Here is a 20,000-nt window from a genome sequence, read left to right on the forward strand (position 1 = left end):
TACAGCCGTTACCCCGTCACCCCCCGATATACAGCCGTTACCCCGTCACCCCCCGATATACAGCCGTTACCCCGTCACCCCCCGATATACAGCCGTTACCCCGTTACCCCCCCGATATACAGCCGTCACCCCGTGGGAGCCATTTAGGTTATAAGGAGAACTGATCCCCTTGTGGCACCATCTGGAAATATATGGAGGGGGAGGGGCTGTAGTGATTCTCAAGTTTTTTTTTTTTTTTCATGTGAAACATTTATGGCGGCCTGTGCAGTGCCTGGTACAGCGGGCTCAGGCTGCCATCAAATATCCTGTGACCCCGCGGCTCCTGCACTATCCGACACCTCCCGCATGTACACGTGATATATATTGCAGTGCCGCTTCCTCTGTGCGTGTGGGGGGAGGGGTTATTGCGGGGGGAGGGGTTATTGCGGGGGGAGGGGTTATTGCGGGGGGAGGGGTTATTGCGGGGGGAGGGGTTATTGCGGGGGGGAGGGGTTATTGCGGGGGCTGCAGTCCGGCTGACCCGTGTCCATCTCTCCCGCGCAGGGCTCATCATGCTGATTGGCTGGCTGCAGGGGAAGCCTCTCCTCAGCATGTTCACCATCGGGGTCAGGTACGTTCCTCAGGTGCCGGGTGATCCGGGGTCTTCCACCCCAAGTCCTGAACCCTCCTCTCTGTTTTTTCAGTTTGGCCGTTGCTGCTATTCCAGAAGGTCTCCCGATAGTGGTGACGGTGACGCTGGCCCTCGGGGTAATGAGAATGGCCAAGAAGCGGGTGATCGTCAAGAAGTTGCCCATTGTAGAGACGCTGGGTGAGTGACGGCCGCGGGATCTGAGCTGCCACCCGGATAAGGGAACCTGAGACTCTGCAGAGTGTCTGCCACTACTGGAGGCGCGGAGGGTGTGGATGAGCTGTAGGCACCATGGGGGAGGGGCGGGGGCAGTGATTGGTTCTATTAATTATAATTTTTCTGTTTACTGTATTTACCGGCCTCGTGTTGGTGCCCGTAGTGCTGCCCTCGTGTTGGTGCCCGTAGTGCCGGCCTCGTGTTGGTGCCCGTAGTGGCGGCCTCGTGTTGGTGCCCGTAGTGCCGGCCTCGTGTTGGTGCCCGTAGTTCCGGCCTCGTGTTGGTGCCCGTAGTTCCGGCCTCGTGTTGGTGCCCGTAGTGCCGGCCTCGTGGTGGTGCCCGTAGTGCCGGCCTCGTGGTGGTGCCCGTAGTGCCGGCCTCGTGTTGGTGCCCGTAGTGCCGGCCTCGTGTTGGTGCCCGTAGTGCCGGCCTCGTGTTGGTGCCCGTAGTGCCGGCCTCGTGTTGGTGCCCGTAGTGCCGGCCTCGTGTTGGTGCCCGTAGTGCCGGCCTCGTGTTGGTGCCCGTAGTGCCGGCCTCGTGGTGGTGCCCGTAGTGCCGGCCTCGTGGTGGTGCCCGTAGTGCCGGCCTCGTGTTGGTGCCTGTAGTGTTGGTGCCCGTAGTGCCGGCCTCGTGGTGGTGCCCGTAGTGCCGGCCTCGTGTTGGTGCCCGTAGTGCCGGCCTCGTGTTGGTGCCCGTAGTGCCGGCCTCGTGGTGGTGCCCGTAGTGCCGGCCTCGTGGTGGTGCCTGTAGTGTTGGTGCCCGTAGTGCCGGCCTCGTGTTGGTGCCCGTAGTACCTGCCTCGTGGTGGTGCCCGTAGTGTTGGTGCCCGTAGTGCCGGCCTCGTGGTGGTGCCCGTAGTGTTGGTGCCCGTAGTGCCGGCCCTGTGTTGGTGCTCCGTAGTGTTGGTGCTCCGTAGTGTTGGTGCTCCGTAGTGCCAGCCTCGTGGTGGTGCCCGTAGTGTTGGTGCCCGTAGTGCCGGCCTCGTGGTGGTGCCTGTAGTGTTGGTGCCCGTAGTGCCGGCCTCGTGTTGGTGCCCGTAGTACCTGCCTCGTGGTGGTGCCCGTAGTGTTGGTGCCCGTAGTGCCGGCCTCGTGGTGGTGCCCGTAGTGTTGGTGCCCGTAGTGCCGGCCCTGTGTTGGTGCTCCGTAGTGTTGGTGCTCCGTAGTGCCAGCCTCGTGGTGGTGCCCGTAGTGTTGGTGCCCGTAGTGCCGGCCTCGTGGTGGTGTGAGGACCACCAGCGCCCCCTGCTCCCCACATATCTCCATGACCTTCCCCTCTCTCTCTCCAGGTTGCTGCAACGTTATCTGCTCCGACAAGACCGGCACTCTGACCGCCAACGAGATGACGGCCACCAGATTAGTCACGTCGGACGGGCTGCACGCAGAGGTAACGGGTCTGATGTCCGGAGAACAACAATGGAGGCCGCGCCCTCGGGTGGGGGATGGGGGAGCGCATTTATATTTTCACTTGTTCGTCACTTTTTTTTTTAACCACTTCCTCGTCTGCTGAACACGAAAGAGAGAAAATAACGAAAAAATAAACCGGTGATGACCCCCGTTAAGGGTTTATTCAAACTTCAGTCATATTTTGTTTTTTGCCGCGATTCTCACAAAACCGCTGGGATTTAATCTCTGCAAAAAACTGATCTGACCGCCACGTGCGAATCGACCTTAATAGCTGCGCCGTTTACAGTGATGTATCACACGGTTCCTTTCCTCAGATCACCGGTGTCGGCTACGATGGGAAAGGATCCGTCAACCTCCTACCATCAAATGACGAGCTCCGAGAATTCTCCAACGTCTCTGTAGGAAAACTGGTGGAGGTGAGAGGCGCCGTCTGCGTCCTACAATAACGCCAATTATAAGAGAATTATCCGGAGCTTTATGTGACATCACAGGAGCACAGAGTATTTCAGCCAATACAGATGTTATGTATCATTTTTTTTAGGCAAGTATAAAGTAGATCAACGGATACTAACCGCAGCACAGAGTATTTCTGCCAATACAGATGTTATGTATCATTTTTTTAGGCATGTATAAAGTAGATCACCAGGATACTAACAGCAGCACAGAGTATTTCAGCCCGAGGCTCCTGGGTAGGGTTATTTGGCATGGTAGTGGGAGGAGCTTAGTTGGTCTGATCACCTGACGTGAACAGCAGCACAGAGTAATGAGGTTTGTTTTCTTCGGACGTCATTGATCCGCTCTCTTGTCTGGTCAGGCCGGCTGCGTCGCTAATAATGCCGTCATCCAGGAGGAGAAGCTCATGGGTCAACCAACAGAGGGCGCCCTCCTAGTCCTGGCAATGAAGGTAAGATGTGCACATGATCCGGCGCTGGGGTCCAGGATTGCCGCTCATCATCCCCGCAGTAAACTCCCTCTAATCACAGCGATCGCTCTACATTGGGGGTTCATAGAAAAATGCTGCAAGTGACGTCTTATTTATAAAAAGAGGCGGAGACAACAACTCGCAATGATCCCGACGAAATTATTATTACTGACTGTTCTGATGGTTGTTACTGGAAACCATCATCAAGCTTGTGGCTAGAAAAACAACCCCCCTCCCCCCTGCCAACAGCTCAGCTTAGCGGAGATCCTATAATGCAGGGGGCAGCAACTATCCTACATCAGATGACTGTACAGAGTCGGTGTAAACACTACACATCCCAGAATGCAAGTCACCGGAGCAAGCCCTGTGCAGACACTGAACAAGCAGGCAAAGCTGGAAGATTTAAACTCCGAAACTGCAGAATAGTGAGTGCAGCTCTGGAGTATAATACAAGATATAACTCAGGATCAGTACAGGATAAGTAATGTAATGTATGTACACAGTGACTCCACCAGCAGAATAGTGAGTGCAGCTCTGGAGTATAATACAGGATATAACTCAGGATCAGTACAGGATAAGTAATGTAATGTATGTACACAGTGACTCCACCAGCAGAATAGTGAGTGCAGCTCTGGAGTATAATACAGGATATAACTCAGGATTAGTACAGGATAAGTAATGTAATGTATGTACACAGTGTCTCCACCAGCAGAATAGTGAGCACAGCTCTGGAGTATAATACAGGATATAACTCAGGATTAGTACAGGATAAGTAATGTAATGTATGTACACAGTGTCTCCACCAGCAGAATAGTGAGCACAGCTCTGGAGTATAATACAGGATATAACTCAGGATCAGTACAGGATAAGTAATGTAATGTATGTACACAGTGACTCCTCCAGCAGAATAGTGAGTGCAGCTCTGGAGTATAATACAGGATGTAACTCAGGATCAGTACAGGATAAGTAATGTAATGTATGTACACAGTGACTCCACCAGCAGAATAGTGAGTGCAGCTCTGGAGTATAATACAGGATGTAACTCAGGATCAGTACAGGATAAGTAATGTAATGTATGTATACAGTGACTCCACCAGCAGAATAGTGAGTGCAGCTCTGGAGTATAATACAGGATATAACACAGGATCAGTACAGGATAAGTAATGTAATGTATGTACACAGTGACTCCACCAGCAGAATAGTGAGTGCAGCTCTGGAGTGTAATACAGGATGTAACTCAGGATCAGTACAGGATAAGTAATGTAATGTATGTACACAGTGACTCCACCAGCAGAATAGTGAGTGCAGCTCTGGAGTATAGTACAGGATGTAACTCAGGATCAGTACAGGATAAGTAATGTTATGTATGTACACAGTGACTCCTCCAGCAGAATAGTGAGTGCAGGTCTGGAGTATAATACAGGATATAACTCAGGATCAGTACAGGATAAGTAATGTAATGTATGTATACAGTGACTCCACCAGCAGAATAGTGAGTGCAGCTCTGGAGTATAATACAGGATGTAACTCAGGATCAGTACAGGATAAGTAATGTAATGTATGTACACAGTGACTCCACCAGCAGAATAGTGAGTGCAGCTCTGGAGTATAATACAGAATATAACTCAGGATCACTACAGGATAAGTAATGTAATGTATGTACACAGTGACTCCACCAGCAGAATAGTGAGTGCAGCTCTGGAGGATAATACAGGATATAACTCAGGATCAGTACAGGATAAGTAATGTAATGTATGTACACAGTGACTCCTCCAGCAGAATAGTGAGTGCAGCTCTGGAGTATAATACAGGATGTAACTCAGGATCAGTACAGGATAAGTAATGTATGTACACAGTGACTCCACCAGCAGAATAGTGAGTGCAGCTCTGGAGGATAATACAGGATATAACTCAGGATCAGTACAGGATAAGTAATGTAATGTATGTACACAGTGACTCCTCCAGCAGAATAGTGAGTGCAGCTCTGGAGGATAATACAGGATATAACTCAGGATCAGTACAGGATAAGTAATGTAATGTATGTACACAGTGACTCCTCCAGCAGAATAGTGAGTGCAGCTCTGGAGTATAATACAGAATATAACTCAGGATCACTACAGGATAAGTAATGTAATGTATGTACACAGTGACTCCACCAGCAGAATAGTGAGTGCAGGTCTGGAGTATAATACAGGATATAACTCAGGATCAGTACAGGATAAGTAATGTAATGTATGTATACAGTGACTCCACCAGCAGAATAGTGAGTGCAGCTCTGGAGTATAATACAGGCAGTAACTCAGGATCAGTACAGGATAAGTAATGTAATATATGTACACAGTGACTCCACCAGCAGAATAGTGAGTACAGCTCTGGAGTATAATACAGGATATAACTCAGGATCAGTACAGGATAAGTAATGTAATGTATGTACACAGTGACTCCACCAGCAGAATAGTGAGTGCAGCTCTGGAGTATAATACAGGATAAGTAATGTAATGTATGTACACAGTGACTCAGGTAATTATGAAGATAATTCTATATGTGACTGGATGTATAATGGGGTTCAGGGGTGACTGGTGCTATAAATATTACCTCCTCGCCCTGTTTTCATGGCAGGAATCTTACCTGTGGTTACTCTCTTGAGAGGAAACAGGGAAGATCCGTGTCCTGACTCTGACATCCAGGCTAAACCGGTTTTCTTATTTCCATTCTCGCGGTGACGCCTGCACGCCGCTGTCAGGATCTCTGGGAATTCTCTTCTCGATAATTAGTCTTGTTTTTGGAAACTGCCAAGAAGTAATAAACTGTGCGGAGCAGCAGAAGGAAGACGAGACCTCTCCACAAGTCAAATCTATCCCCCTACAGGCCGCAAACTGGTACATCATCTTCAGACGTAATTGGAGCCGTTTTCCATCGACTCCATGAAATAACAGCTCCATTTACGTCCGTAAAAGACGCCGCGAAAAGCGCCTCAACATGCCATTACGGCTGAAATAACGGTGCTGTTTGCAGGAGAAAATAGCTCCTGGATTTCAGACGTTTTTCGCGGCGTCTTTTATGGACGTTATTGGAGCTGTTATTTCATGGAGTCGATGAAAAACGTCCCAAGAAGTGTCCCGCATATAATGTATATAAGTCTCCTGCGCTTCTTTGGTGCGGCCGTCATTTTACGCGCCGTCTTTTGACAGCTCGTCTGCGCAGAACATCGTAAGACCCATTGCAGGCACTGCGCAGATTTTTGCCGACGTATTGGATTCGTCTTTTCAGGCGTAAAACGCCTCCATTGCGCCTGATAAGAGGTCGTGTGCACAAACCCTCAGTGGTGAGGAGGAGACTGTATAACGATGTAGAATTAGCTGCCGTTCTGGGTATGTGGAAAGCTGGGTGACGACCTGTATATAATGGCGGCCATCAGTGGTTGTTGCTCCGCAACAAGTTACAAGAGACGGCGCCGGGGCTGGGATTTCCGTCTTGTGATTCTGTACGCCAGAATTCTCCTTGACCTGAAGTCTTCACGACACACGAGACTATTAATTTGGCGCAACTTGCTACTCCCGGCTGTTGTACGTGTGTCAGTCAATGCTTGGCCCCGTCCATTTAAAATGGCGCACCTCTTTTATCGTTATGGCGCTCCACTCCTGCACCATTTCTCTAACGTGTCATTTTTCATTTAAATAACACCCCCCCCCCCCCCCCAGGATTGGCGCCCGCCGTGCTGTGCGCAGAATCTGTCCAGACGTGGCTTATATATGATAAAACATGGCGTCGTGGCGGTGACTTATACGGAGATACATCTGTCGCTTTACCAGTTTCTTGTTTTACTTTTCTCACTTCCAGATGGGTCTCAGAAACGCCAGCGACAATTACACCCGCAAGAAGGAAATTCCATTCAGCTCAGAGCAGCGGTGGATGGCCGTGAAATGCGCGGACAAGCGGGAGGTAAGAAGCTGAAGCTCCGCCCCTGACAGCTGATTGGCCGGTGAATGCGGCGCCCCGGGAAACCTCGTCTTTTCCGACTATTTCTGATTCTGGTTTTTCTTTTCTAGAACGATGAAGAAGTTTATTTCATGAAAGGGGCGTACGAGGAGGTGATCCGGTGCTGCACGACCTACAACAGCGGCGGGATGTCCGTGACGCTGACGCCGCAGCAGAAGTCCCTGTACCTGCAGGAGGAGAAGAACATGGGGAGTCAGGGCCTGCGGGGTACGAGCCACCAAACACCCCCCGTCCTGTGGATCACGCACTGACCTTTATTCTTTCTTCACAGGTCGACATGAGGGTTTGTTACAATTGCATCTTCTGTGAGACTGATACATTGTAACAAACTATCAGGACTGGATAGCGATTTGTGCTGCTGCTGTTGCTGTGTTGTCAGAGGATTGTCTATACTGACACATTGTAACAAACTTTCAGCTGTAAGAAGTATTAGGTTAGGACAGGTTTTCATCCTGCGATGTAAAAATAATGACAGCAAGCAGAGATCTTGAAAATGGTGATAAATGAAAACACAAATTCTGTTAGAAAGTTGCAGAGCTTTTTGGTATTTAGTAGTAAAGCTTCGTGTACTGGACCAGTCCTGCTAATGAGTCCGAGCGGCAGCGACTTCCGACAGATGAATGATGGGAGTTATAGTGACGTGATGAAGCGCGCCCCGTGTCCTGTGTAACGGCGTCTCTTGCTCCCTCCGTCTAGTTTTAGCCTTGGCGTCCGGCGCTGAGCTGGGAAATCTCACGTTCCTCGGCCTGATCGGAATAATGGACCCGCCGCGTACTGGGGTGAGTGAAGCCGTCCAGATCCTGCTGGAGTCGGGGGTCGCCGTGAAGATGATCACAGGGGACGCGCTGGAGACCGCCCAGGCCATCGGTGAGCCGAGATCCTGTACAACTACTCCCAACATGTCACCAGATGATTCCATACAACACACAATCATCTGCTTCACTGACCTCCCTGTTACCAGCGAAACCAGAGGAATGTGACTGCAGCTCTGGATTTGACTGGAGTATAAGACATGATGTGACTGGGGTATAAGACGTGATGTGACTGCAGCTCTGGATGTGACTGGGGTATAAGGCGTGATGTGACTGCAGCTCTGGATGTAACTGGAGTATAAGACATGATGTGACTGGGGTATAAGACGTGATGTGACTGCAGCTCTGGATGTGACTGGGGTATAAGACCTGATGTGACTGTAGCTCTGGATGTGACTGGGGTATAAGACGTGATGTGACTGCAGCTCTGGATGTGACTGGTGTATAAGGCGTGATGTGACTGCAGCTCTGGATGTAACTGGAGTATAAGACATGATGTGACTGGGGTATAAGACGTGATGTGACTGCAGCTCTGGATGTGACTGGGGTATAAGACCTGATGTGACTGTAGCTCTGGATGTGACTGGGGTATAAGACGTGATGTGACTGCAGCTCTGGATGTGACTGGGGTATAAGACGTGATGTGACTGCAGCTCTGGATGTGACTGGGGTATAAGACGTGATGTGACTGCAGCTCTGGATGTGACTGGGATATAAGACATGATGTGATTGCAGCTCTGGATGTGACTGGGTTATAAGACGTGATGTGACTGCAGCTCTGGATGTGACTGGGGTATAAGACGTGATGTGACTGCAGCTCTGGATGTGACTGGGGTATAAGACGTGATGTGACTGCAGCTCTGGATGTGACTGGGGTATAAGACGTGATGTGACTGCAGCTCTGGATGTGACTGGGGTATAAGACGTGATGTGACTGCAGCTCTGGATGTGACTGGGGTATAAGACGTGATGTGACTGCAGCTCTGGATGTGACTGGGGTATAAGGCGTGATGTGACTGCAGCTCTGGATGTGACTGGGGTATAAGACCTGATGTGACTGTAGCTCTGGATGTGACTGGGGTATAAGACGTGATGTGACTGCAGCTCTGGATGTGACTGGGGTATAAGACGTGATGTGACTGCAGCTCTGGATGTGACTGGGGTATAAGGCGTGATGTGACTGCAGCTCTGGATGTGACTGGTGTATAAGACGTGATGTGACTGCAGCTCTGGATGTGACTGGTGTATAAGACGTGATGTGACTGCAGCTCTGGATGTGACTGGGTTATAAGACGTGATGTGACTGCAGCTCTGGATGTGACTGGGGTATAAGACGTGATGTGACTGCAGCTCTGGATGTGACTGGGGTATAAGACGTGATGTGACTGCAGCTCTGGATGTGACTGGGGTATAAGACCTGATGTGACTGCAGCTCTGGATGTGACTGGGGTATAAGACGTGATGTGACTGCAGCTCTGGATGTGACTGGGGTATAAGACGTGATGTGACTGCAGCTCTGGATGTGACTGGGGTATAAGGCGTGATGTGACTGCAGCTCTGGATGTGACTGGGGTATAAGACGTGATGTGACTGCAGCTCTGGATGTGACTGGGGTATAAGACGTGATGTGACTGCAGCTCTGGATGTGACTGGGGTATAAGGCGTGATGTGACTGCAGCTCTGGATGTGACTGGTGTATAAGACGTGATGTGACTGCAGCTCTGGATGTGACTGGGTTATAAGACGTGATGTGACTGCAGCTCTGGATGTGACTGGGGTATAAGACGTGATGTGACTGCAGCTCTGGATGTGACTGGGGTATAAGACGTGATGTGACTGCAGCTCTGGATGTGACTGGGGTATAAGGCGTGATGTGACTGCAGCTCTGGATGTGACTGGGGTATAAGACCTGATGTGACTGTAGCTCTGGATGTGACTGGGGTATAAGACCTGATGTGACTGCAGCTCTGGATGTGACTGGGGTATAAGACGTGATGTGACTGCAGCTCTGGATGTGACTGGGGTATAAGACATGAGTAGGAGGAGTACTAGGTACAAAGCATGTACACATTTCCTCAGTTCTATATGGAGATTTAGACGTGGCGCGCTGCTGTGTGTGTGTGTGTGTGTGTGCTGCGTGTTGCTGTGTGTGTGTGCGCGCGCTGCTGCATGTTTGTGCGCTGTGTGTGTGTGTGTTGCTGTGTGTGTGCGCGCGTGCTGCTGTGTGTGTGTGCGCGCGCGCTGCTGCATGTTTGTGCGCTGCGTGTGTGTTGCTGTGTGTGTGCTGCTGCGTGTTGCTGTGTGTGTGTGCGCGCGCGCTGCTGCATGTTTGTGCGCTGCGTGTGTGTTGCTGTGTGTGTGCGCGCGTGCTGCTGTGTGTGTGTGTGCGTGCTGCTGCGTGTTGCTGTGTGTGCGCGCTGCTGTGTTTGTGCGCTGTGTGTGTGTGTGTGAGAGCTGCTGTGTGTGAGCTCTGCTGTGTGTGTGCGCGCGTTGCTGTGCGTGCTCTGCAGTCTGGCGCGCGCTCCCCCGTCACTCACGTCCCTGGTTTCCCAGGCAGGAGCATCGGTCTGTGTAACGGACACCTGAAGGCGATCTCTGGAGAGGAGCTGGACCGTCTGGATGAATCGGCGCTGTCGTCCGTGGTCACCAAGGTCTCGTTTCCGTTTTTCATCGTATTGGACTTGTTGTTGTGACGTTCCTGATCTGACGGCTGTTTTGTCATTTTCTCAGGTTTCCGTGTTCTACAGAACCAGCCCCAAGCACAAGCTGAAGATCATCAAGGTAACGGGGAGGGGGCTCCGCGGTATAACGCGTTCTATACAGGGGCGGGGGAGCCGTGCCGCCCCCCATTCTGCAATGAAGGGGTCAGAGATGTAATAACTCTGCTGCACATTTCCAGGCTCTGCAGCGCACGGGAGCCATTGTGGCCATGACCGGAGATGGCGTAAACGATGCGGTCGCTCTGAAGTCCGCGGACATCGGCGTGGCAATGGGGAAAACCGGCACAGACGTCAGTAAGGAGGCCGCGGACATGATCCTGGTGGACGACGATTTCTCTACCATCATGTAAGTAACTGAATCCGATCCGACCGAGGTAGTAACTGCCGTCCTGACCGAATGCGTCTCGCAGCTGAGGGTTTGTTGTAGTTGCATCCAGTCTAGACCATCCCCTGCGGGTTAAACACAGTAGCTGTCCTGTCCTGATGTTACAGTGTATCAGTTTGTAGTCCAAGATGTTTAACTCACACAGACTGGATTGCAGACTGATACATTGTAACAAGTCTTAGCTGTGAGAAAAATAGGTCAAGACTGTTTTCATTCACTGACAGTAAGCAGAGATCTTAAATATGGTGGAAAACAGACACAGTCTATTAAACAGTTGCAGAATGTTCCAGTTTACAATGATTGGGCTTTCTCGGTATGGGCTTGGACCGGCCCTTAAGCAGCTCCTATACTTTTTTGAACTCCTGTATAAATGCCTGCGGGATGATGGGAGTAGTCCCCGTGTAGTGTTTGTGGGATGATGGGAGTAGTCCTCGCGTAGTGTTTGTGGGATGATGGGAGTAGTCCCCGTGTAGTGTTTGTGGGATGATGGGAGTAGTCCTCGCGTAGTGTTTGTGGGATGATGGGAGTAGTCCTCGTGTAGTGTTTGTGGGATGATGGGAGTAGTCCCCGTGTAGTGTTTGTGGGATGATGGGAGTAGTCTTCGTGTAGTTTGTGGGATGATGGGAGTAGTCCCCGTGTAGTGTTTGTGGGATGATGGGAGTAGTCCTCGTGTAGTGTTTGTGGGATGATGGGAGTAGTCCTCGTGTAGTGTTTGTGGGATGATGGGAGTAGTCCCCGTGTAGTGTTTGTGGGATGATGGGAGTAGTCCTCGCGTAGTGTTTGTGGGATGATGGGAGTAGTCCTCGCGTAGTGTTTGTGGGATGATGGTAGTCCTCGTGTAGTGTTTGTGGGATGATGGGAGTAGTCCTCGCGTAGTGTTTGTGGGATGATGGGAGTAGTCCTCGTGTAGTGTTTGTGGGATGATGGGAGTAGTCCTCGTGTAGTGTTTGTGGGATGATGGGAGTAGTCCCCGTGTAGTGTTTGTGGGATGATGGGAGTAGTCCCCGTGTAGTGTTTGTGGGATGATGGGAGTAGTCCCCGTGTAGTGTTTGTGGGATGATGGGAGTAGTCCTCGCGTAGTGTTTGTGGGATGATGGGAGTAGTCCTCGTGTAGTGTTTGTGGGATGATGGGAGTAGTCCTCGCGTAGTGTTTGTGGGATGATGGGAGTAGTCCTCGTGTAGTTTTTGTGGGATGATGGGCGTAGTCCTCGTGTAGTGTTTGTGGGATGATGGGAGTAGTCCTCGCGTAGTGTTTGTGGGATGATGGGAGTAGTCCTCGTGTAGTGTTTGTGGGATGATGGGAGTAGTCCTCGTGTAGTGTTTGTGGGATGATGGGAGTAGTCCTCGCGTAGTGTTTGTGGGATGATGGGAGTAGTCCTCGTGTAGTTTTTGTGGGATGATGGGCGTAGTCCTCGTGTAGTGTTTGTGGGATGATGGGAGTAGTCCTCGCGTAGTGTTTGTGGGATGATGGGAGTAGTCCTCGTGTAGTGTTTGTGGGATGATGGGAGTAGTCCTCGTGTAGTGTTTGTGGGATGATGGGAGTAGTCCTCGTGTAGTGTTTGTGGGATGATGGGAGTAGTCCTCGTGTAGTGTTTGCTGTCGTCCGGCTCGTTCAGTGTTTGCTCTGAGTTAGCGGCTGACACATGTAATGTTTCCGTGCCATTAGGCAGCATTAAGGCGCAGCAGCGGATGTGTTTTGTGGGGTAATTGATCGGCTATAATGCCCCCCGTATAACACCTGCCGTCCTGCGCTGTCGTTACTTCTGTGTATTTACAGAGATTATGAGGATCCGGCCGCCTCCTGGGCAAACACTTCATCCGTTACATGTTGTCTCAGCGCTTTCCATTTACAGAGTTATAAAGCGTTACCCCCATACCTGGCCGGAGACGCGCCGCAAGGAATAATAATACCTGGCCGGAGACGCGCGAGGAATAATAATACCTGGCCGGAGACGCGCGAGGAATAATAATACCTGGCCGGAGACGCGCCGCAAGGAATAATAATACCTGGCCGGAGACGCGCCGCAAGGAATAATAATACCTGGCCGGAGACGCGCCGCAAGGAATAATAATATCTGGCCGGAGACGCGCCGCAAGGAATAATAATACCTGGCCGGAGACGCGCCGCAAGGAATAATAATACCTGGCCGGAGACGCGCCGCAAGGAATAATAATACCTGGCCGGAGACGCGCCGCAAGGAATAATAATATCTGGCCGGAGACGCGCCGCAAGGAATAATAATACCTGGCCGGAGACGCGCGAGGAATAATAATATCTGGCCGGAGACGCGCCGCAAGGAATAATAATATCTGGCCGGAGACGCGCCGCAAGGAATAATAATACCTGGCCGGAGACGCGCCGCAAGGAATAATAATATCTGGCCGGAGACGCGCCGCAAGGAATAATAATACCTGGCCGGAGACGCGCCGCAAGGAATAATAATACCTGGCCGGAGACGCGCCGCAAGGAATAATAATACCTGGCCGGAGACGCGCCGCAAGGAATAATAATACCTGGCCGGAGACGCGCCGCAAGGAATAATAATACCTGGCCGGAGACGCGCCGCAAGGAATAATAATACCTGGCCGGAGACGCGCCGCAAGGAATAATAATATCTGGCCGGAGACGCGCCGCAAGGAATAATAATATCTGGCCGGAGACGCGCCGCAAGGAATAATAATATCTGGCCGGAGACGCGCCGCAAGGAATAATAATACCTGGCCGGAGACGCGCCGCAAGGAATAATAATATCTGGCCGGAGACGCGCCGCAAGGAATAATAATACCTGGCCGGAGACGCGCCGCAAGGAATAATAATATCTGGCCGGAGACGCGCCGCAAGGAATAATAATACCTGGCCGGAGACGCGCCGCAAGGAATAATAATACCTGGCCGGAGACGCGCCGCAAGGAATAATAATACCTGGCCGGAGACGCGCCGCAAGGAATAATAATACCTGGCCGGAGACGCGCCGCAAGGAATAATAATACCTGGCCGGAGACGCGCCGCAAGGAATAATAATACCTGGCCGGAGACGCGCCGCAAGGAATAATAATACCTGGCCGGAGACGCGCCGCAAGGAATAATAATACCTGGCCGGAGACGCGCCGCAAGGAATAATAATACCTGGCCGGAGACGCGCCGCAAGGAATAATAATACCTGGCCGGAGACGCGCCGCAAGGAATAATAATATCTGGCCGGAGACGCGCCGCAAGGAATAATAATACCTGGCCGGAGACGCGCAAGGAATAATAATATCTGGCCGGAGACGCGCCGCAAGGAATAATAATACCTGGCCGGAGACGCGCCGCAAGGAATAATAATACCTGGCCGGAGACGCGCCGCAAGGAATAATAATATCTGGCCGGAGACGCGCCGCAAGGAATAATAATACCTGGCCGGAGACGCGCCGCAAGGAATAATAATATCTGGCCGGAGACGCGCCGCAAGGAATAATAATACCTGGCCGGAGACGCGCCGCAAGGAATAATAATACCTGGCCGGAGACGCGCCGCAAGGAATAATAATATCTGGCCGGAGACGCGCCGCAAGGAATAATAATACCTGCCCAATACATGATTTGTATTCTGCATTATTTAGCAGTTTTCCCCTCTGCAGTCTCTCTAAGGCGTAAACGCTGCGGAATTTCGGCAACATTTACAGTAGCAGCAAAGTGGATGAGATTTAGAAAATCTCCGGCCCAAACGTTAATGAATTGCGCTGCGGTGCAGAATTTTATTCCATGTCCATTTACGCTGCGTTTTTCATAGATTTTTCCGTTGCAGGTTTTCCCCGTTGAATTCAATGGGGATGCAAAACCTGCAACAGAAAGCCGAGTGTTGCGGCTTCTGCGGTCTATTCACAGCGATTACGCCGTAAAAAACGCAACTACGGGGGAAAAAAAAATCATACTTACCCAGAACGGTCTCCGCCTTCCTGCAGTCCGGCCTCCAATCACAGGCTGCAGCGTCATGCGGGGAGACTGGACTGCACAGGACAGACACGTCGCCATAACGACCCGCTGCTTTCTGCAGAAATTCCGTCAGTGTGGTGCGGTTTTCGGACGGAATGTACAGTGGGTTCCAGGTCGGATACGAGGCGTGGTTTTTATGCAGCGTATCGTCCCGTATAAACCCGGCCTACATCTCCGTTGTCCCTGAGCTAGTGGGCGGAGCCTATATGCTATCATGTCTCCTATAGGCTGCACACAGAAGAGGAGAATCCCGCTCTCCTACCACCGTCCATCACATCTAGATCTGCAGCAGCACGGAGGACGCTATACAGCAGTAACGAGCAGTATAGAGGTGAATCCAGCACTGGGGTGACATAGAACTCTTAGCGTATGTCCACGCGCTTACTAAAAACGGCTGAAAATACGGAGATGTTTTCAAGGTAAAACCGCCTCTGATTTTCAGCCGTTTTTGCAATTACAAACGTTTTTACACCAGAAGCTGCGCCAGCTACGACCCTCCCCTTTCTGGCGCACGGACAGCCAGCGATGCCCCTTTGTTATTTAGAGTTTGGCGCTTTCTCATTCATTACCTGCCGTTTACGTGCGTTCTCTTTATATTGGGACGGTCATATGAAACGTTTACATTCCCCCCATTGTGTTTCTCTTCCATCTCATTTTCAGGATCTCTGCTTGCTGTCTTTTTCTGTTTATTTACAAATTTATCTGTGGATTTATTTTTGGGTCACGTTACGTTTTGCAGGAACGCCATCGAGGAGGGGAAAGGAATATTCTATAACATCAAGAACTTTGTCCGGTTCCAGCTGAGCACGTAAGTGGCCACGACGTCACCCGAGATCTGGGACCCATGAGATCTGCTCCGTCTCCCCCATATCGATGTCTCTGCCGCTCAGATCCAACTCCATGTCCTTTATAGATGAAATCTTCGTGTACTGAACCGGAGATACATCACGTCTTCTACTCCAGTCACATCCAGAGCTGCAGTCACTCCTTCCAGGAATCACTGGGCTGCCTGCTGACAGGCACACCACTAACAACTGTACACTGCAGCATTGCATTGTGGGAAATGTGGCTTTATAGAAAGTTCCTGGGGTAAACATCATAGCAGAGCGTCCTGTGCACAGACATGGGCAGTCTGAGCGCTGCTCTGGATGTGACTGGAGTATAAGACCTGTGATATATGGGGATGTTACGGCTGCAATCCTGCTGGATCCCAGGGACCTGATAATGGGATCTGTCCTGTTGGCTGGGATCTCTAGTACTTCCTCCCCCGGAGTGATTGGGTATTTGTGGGGGGCACAGCTGACTCTTCTCTCCTCTCAGGAGTATTTCGGCGCTGAGTCTCATCACTTTGTCCACCATCATGAATCTTCCAAACCCCCTGAACGCCATGCAGATCCTGTGGATCAACATCATCATGGACGGACCGCCGGCGCAGAGGTAACGCCAGACCGATCCCCTCCGTAACGCCAGACCGATCCCCTCCGTAACGCCAGACCGATCCCCTCCGTAACGCCAGACCGATCCCCTCCGTAACGCCAGACCGGTCCCCTCTGAACCCCAAGTTTATAAATACACGAAGCTCCAGCATCTCGTAGAGCGAAGCCGCCACTCGGAGCTCCTGCACGCGACCGGGAGGGGTTTACTGTCCGCAAATACGGATACACGTCCGTAACCGCGCACAATTGCGGAGGCGCCCGGAGACTTCCATAGTCCGTGCTGCAATTGTGGACAGGATTAGGACGTTTTATATTTTGCGCATCATCTCTACGGCCTGGACGCACATCCGTCAATATACTGAAAAATCCGTGACCAATAGAAATGAGCGGCTCCGCCAGTCCCTGATCTGTAATAACGGATGGCGACTACGGTCGTGTGGACGAGGCCCGACAGCCAATCAAACGTTTCATATAAAATACACAGAGATCAGCGCCAAAAACCCCAGCTGAGAGCGCCGCATCCCCCTCCTCCTGCGTCATACGGTTTCCGCTATTCCCCTCTTATAGTGACGGCGCGTCGCTCGGATATTATCGCTGTGAGGCTTTTGTTAACCCTTTTTATTCCGCGGCGCCGGTCTCTTCTGTTTGTTGCACATATTACTAGGATATGCCGTCACTTTGTGATTGGGGGAGGGGACCCCCAGATCCTGGGAATGAAGGGGCCACAACGCCGACCGAGCTCTGCACAGCAGGACCCGACCATCCGCTGCGCAGGGGAAACTTAAGAGGGGACACGGCGTTAAATCAGCGTTGTGGCCCCTTCAGTCCCCTCCCCCACCACCAATCAGACAGCGACCTGGAATAACACGGGAATCGGGCGCCAATAGAAGAAAATGTTGGCGACTTCAATAGATGAATCTTTGCGGACGTCTCGGAGGTTGTGGTCACCTGACACGGCCGGGCGCAGTGTTTTTTTCCGGTATCGCTGACAGCGCGTCCCTGAGAGTGACCGTTCCGGTGCCGCCCCCTCCCCCTTTGATCTGATACATCCCTTTAATTCCGTAACCGTTTCTCTTCCCGTCCTCCAGTTTGGGGGTGGAGCCTGTGGATAAAGACGCCATCAAGCAGCCCCCGAGGAACGCCAAGGAATCCATCCTCAGCCGAGCCTTACTCCTGAAGATCCTGCTCTCGGCCGCCATCATCATCAGCGGGACGCTCTTCGTCTTCTGGAAAGAGGTTGGAACGTTGTCGGACGATTCGCTGCATTTACCGGAGATGTTTTTAGCCGCGCAATAAAAACGCATCCGCTATGGCCGTCTTACGGCGTGGCGCGGCCGCTCTCGCTGTATTGTTGTTCTTCTGCGGTTTGTACAGATGACTTGTAAAATAAACGTTTATCAGCAGTAAAAAAAAAACGGCGAAACAGCGGCCCGAACTGCGGTCACACCTCGTGTGCGTTTGTCGCGATATTTGATGCGTTTTTACCGCACATCAACATCTCTAAATGCACTGAAGTAAAAAGCTGCGGAGAGCGGCGGGGGAGGGGGAGCAGCAATTACCACTCGGGGAGGGGGAGGGGACAACGCCGGGACGCGACTCGTTGGTTTTTCAGCCATTCATACTCGTTAGCGGCTGAATCGTGGGCGGGGGATGGGGGACGTTACCGTGCTATACAGTGAGAGGTGCGGCCGGACCCCCCGGGGTCTGCGCTGCTGTCACATGATCTCGTAATTTCTGCATTTTATTCTCCTCCCTCAGATTCCGGATGGGAAAGTGACCCCGAGGACCACCACGATGACCTTCACCTGTTTCGTGTTTTTTGACATGTTCAACGCCTTGGCGTGTCGGTCGCTGGTGAGTGCGGCTCCGATGTCCGCGCACGGAATATAATGACCCCGCGAGACCCCGATCCTACAACACAAAGTCCCTTTAGTGGCGCCATTTTAGCCTCATCCAAGTTACAGATCAGATCATTTACTGACAAAGTCCTGACCGCGCGTTCCCTCCTCTGAGAAATCTGTCGCCAAATCCCCCGCGCGGGCCTCGTGCACACGACCGTAGGGTTTCTGACTGTCCACAAATACGGTCTGCGGTGCGTCTGTTTATGGATCCGCAAAAAAAAAAACACGTCGCCGACGTTTCCCAAACCCTTATATACATCACGCAGGCGCCATTTTCTTGGGGGAATCTCCGTAATTACGCCTGCAGATTTGCATGTGCCCCAAGACTTCTATGGGCAGGAGTGGGACGGGTTCTGTATTTTTCAGATTGGTTTTATGGCCCGGAGACATCCATAAATATACCGACCGGCGTCCGTGGTCTATAGACATGAGCCGGTCCGCGGATTACGGATAAGAACCGTGGTCGTGTGCACGGCGGGGCCTTACGTTACTTTTTCTACGCCGGGGTCTGCGTGCGGTAGGTTTTTTTTTTTTTGTTTTTTTTTAAACGTTACATTCCATAAATGTCTCCGCCCACTCTAAGCCACGCCCACTCGCCGCGATTGTACTGATACGTCACAGCAGATAAGACGCAAGTGCCACAAATCCACTGATAAATGTCTTGCGGGGTCTGCGCGCTCCCGGAGATTGCGCTTCATTTCCTGCGCTGCCCCTTTAAGGTTTCTCCATCTTTTCCAGAATAAAACAATCTTTGAGATCGGGATCTTCAGGAACCGGATGTTCTGGTACTCGGTGATCGGCTCCATCCTGGGTCAGATGGCCGTCGTCTACGTCCCCCCCCTGCAGAGAGTGTTCCTGACACAAAACCTGCACGCACTGGGTGAGCGGATGATGGGAGTGACTGTGTGTGTGTCCCCTATTATCTGTCATTACTTAACCCCGCCCTCTCTCGCCCCCGCAGATCTGCTTTTCCTCACCGGTTTGGCGTCCTCTGTTTTCGTGGTGTCGGAGCTGATTAAATTCTGCGAGCAATTCTGCTGCCGGAAGAAAACGGTCAAAGTCCTGGAAGAAGAAATCTAAACCCGACTCGGCGCCACCCGGATATTATGTATTTATGTCGACACGTTTAACAAGAATGAAAACCGGAAAGACTAAAACCAGACGCTCCGAGCGCCGGACACCGGAAAGAACCTCCATTTTGGTTTTTTTGTATTTTCCATTCATTTACAATTAAAGACTAATCCTTTATTTTTAAAAAAATTACTGAGGCCGGGATTTAATACCGCGCTGCCCCCTGTGGGCTGAGCAGAGCATTGCACCGTCATGGTGGCCGCTCACACCGGGGGAGGGGGATGCACGAGGCCTCGGCTGGACCCCCGCCTGACAGAACATGAACGGCGGCTGCTGAAAATACAAAGAAACCGCCGCAGCAAATCCCCCCCCCCCACCCCGCACATCCCGCACTCGGTATTTTATCTCTGCAGCAAATCAAACATCTCCCCCTCCCGCGGGACGCGACTATTCTGCACCACAGGTCTTTTCCACAGCGCGTGGACGCGATTTATTACGTCTCAGCCCCTTCCTGCGTATTCTCCGCCCAC

General features: G+C 51.6%; 1 protein-coding gene across 1 annotated transcript; it reads left to right on the plus strand.

Annotated features, from left to right (window-relative positions):
- Positions 1 to 534: 534 nt before the first annotated feature.
- LOC142701466 (calcium-transporting ATPase type 2C member 2-like) lies at positions 535 to 19,717 on the plus strand. The gene is made up of 17 exons (XM_075848138.1): positions 535 to 610; positions 684 to 808; positions 2,133 to 2,230; positions 2,565 to 2,666; positions 3,065 to 3,154; positions 7,013 to 7,114; positions 7,222 to 7,378; positions 7,868 to 8,038; positions 10,537 to 10,634; positions 10,714 to 10,764; positions 10,883 to 11,049; positions 15,802 to 15,870; positions 16,383 to 16,499; positions 17,587 to 17,734; positions 18,257 to 18,352; positions 19,138 to 19,279; positions 19,361 to 19,717. Exons 1-17 carry the CDS (start codon positions 552 to 554, stop codon positions 19,477 to 19,479), a joined length of 1,911 nt encoding a protein of 636 aa, XP_075704253.1. The 5' UTR covers positions 535 to 551; the 3' UTR covers positions 19,480 to 19,717.
- The last annotated feature ends 283 nt before the right edge of the window (positions 19,718 to 20,000 follow it).

The sequence above is a fragment of the Rhinoderma darwinii genome, unplaced genomic scaffold, assembly GCF_050947455.1.
Source record: "Rhinoderma darwinii isolate aRhiDar2 unplaced genomic scaffold, aRhiDar2.hap1 Scaffold_2041, whole genome shotgun sequence".
Lineage (NCBI taxonomy): Eukaryota > Metazoa > Chordata > Amphibia > Anura > Rhinodermatidae > Rhinoderma > Rhinoderma darwinii.

Bases quoted from the DNA above. Each gene is read 5' to 3' on its own strand.
- LOC142701466 (XM_075848138.1), top strand. From the start codon at position 552: ATGCTGATTGGCTGGCTGCAGGGGAAGCCTCTCCTCAGCATGTTCACC. The intron at 10,635-10,713 runs GTCTCGTTTCCG...TCATTTTCTCAG, and splicing joins TGTCGTCCGTGGTCACCAAG to GTTTCCGTGTTCTACAGAAC. The intron at 16,500-17,586 runs GTAACGCCAGAC...CCCGTCCTCCAG, and splicing joins GACGGACCGCCGGCGCAGAG to TTTGGGGGTGGAGCCTGTGG.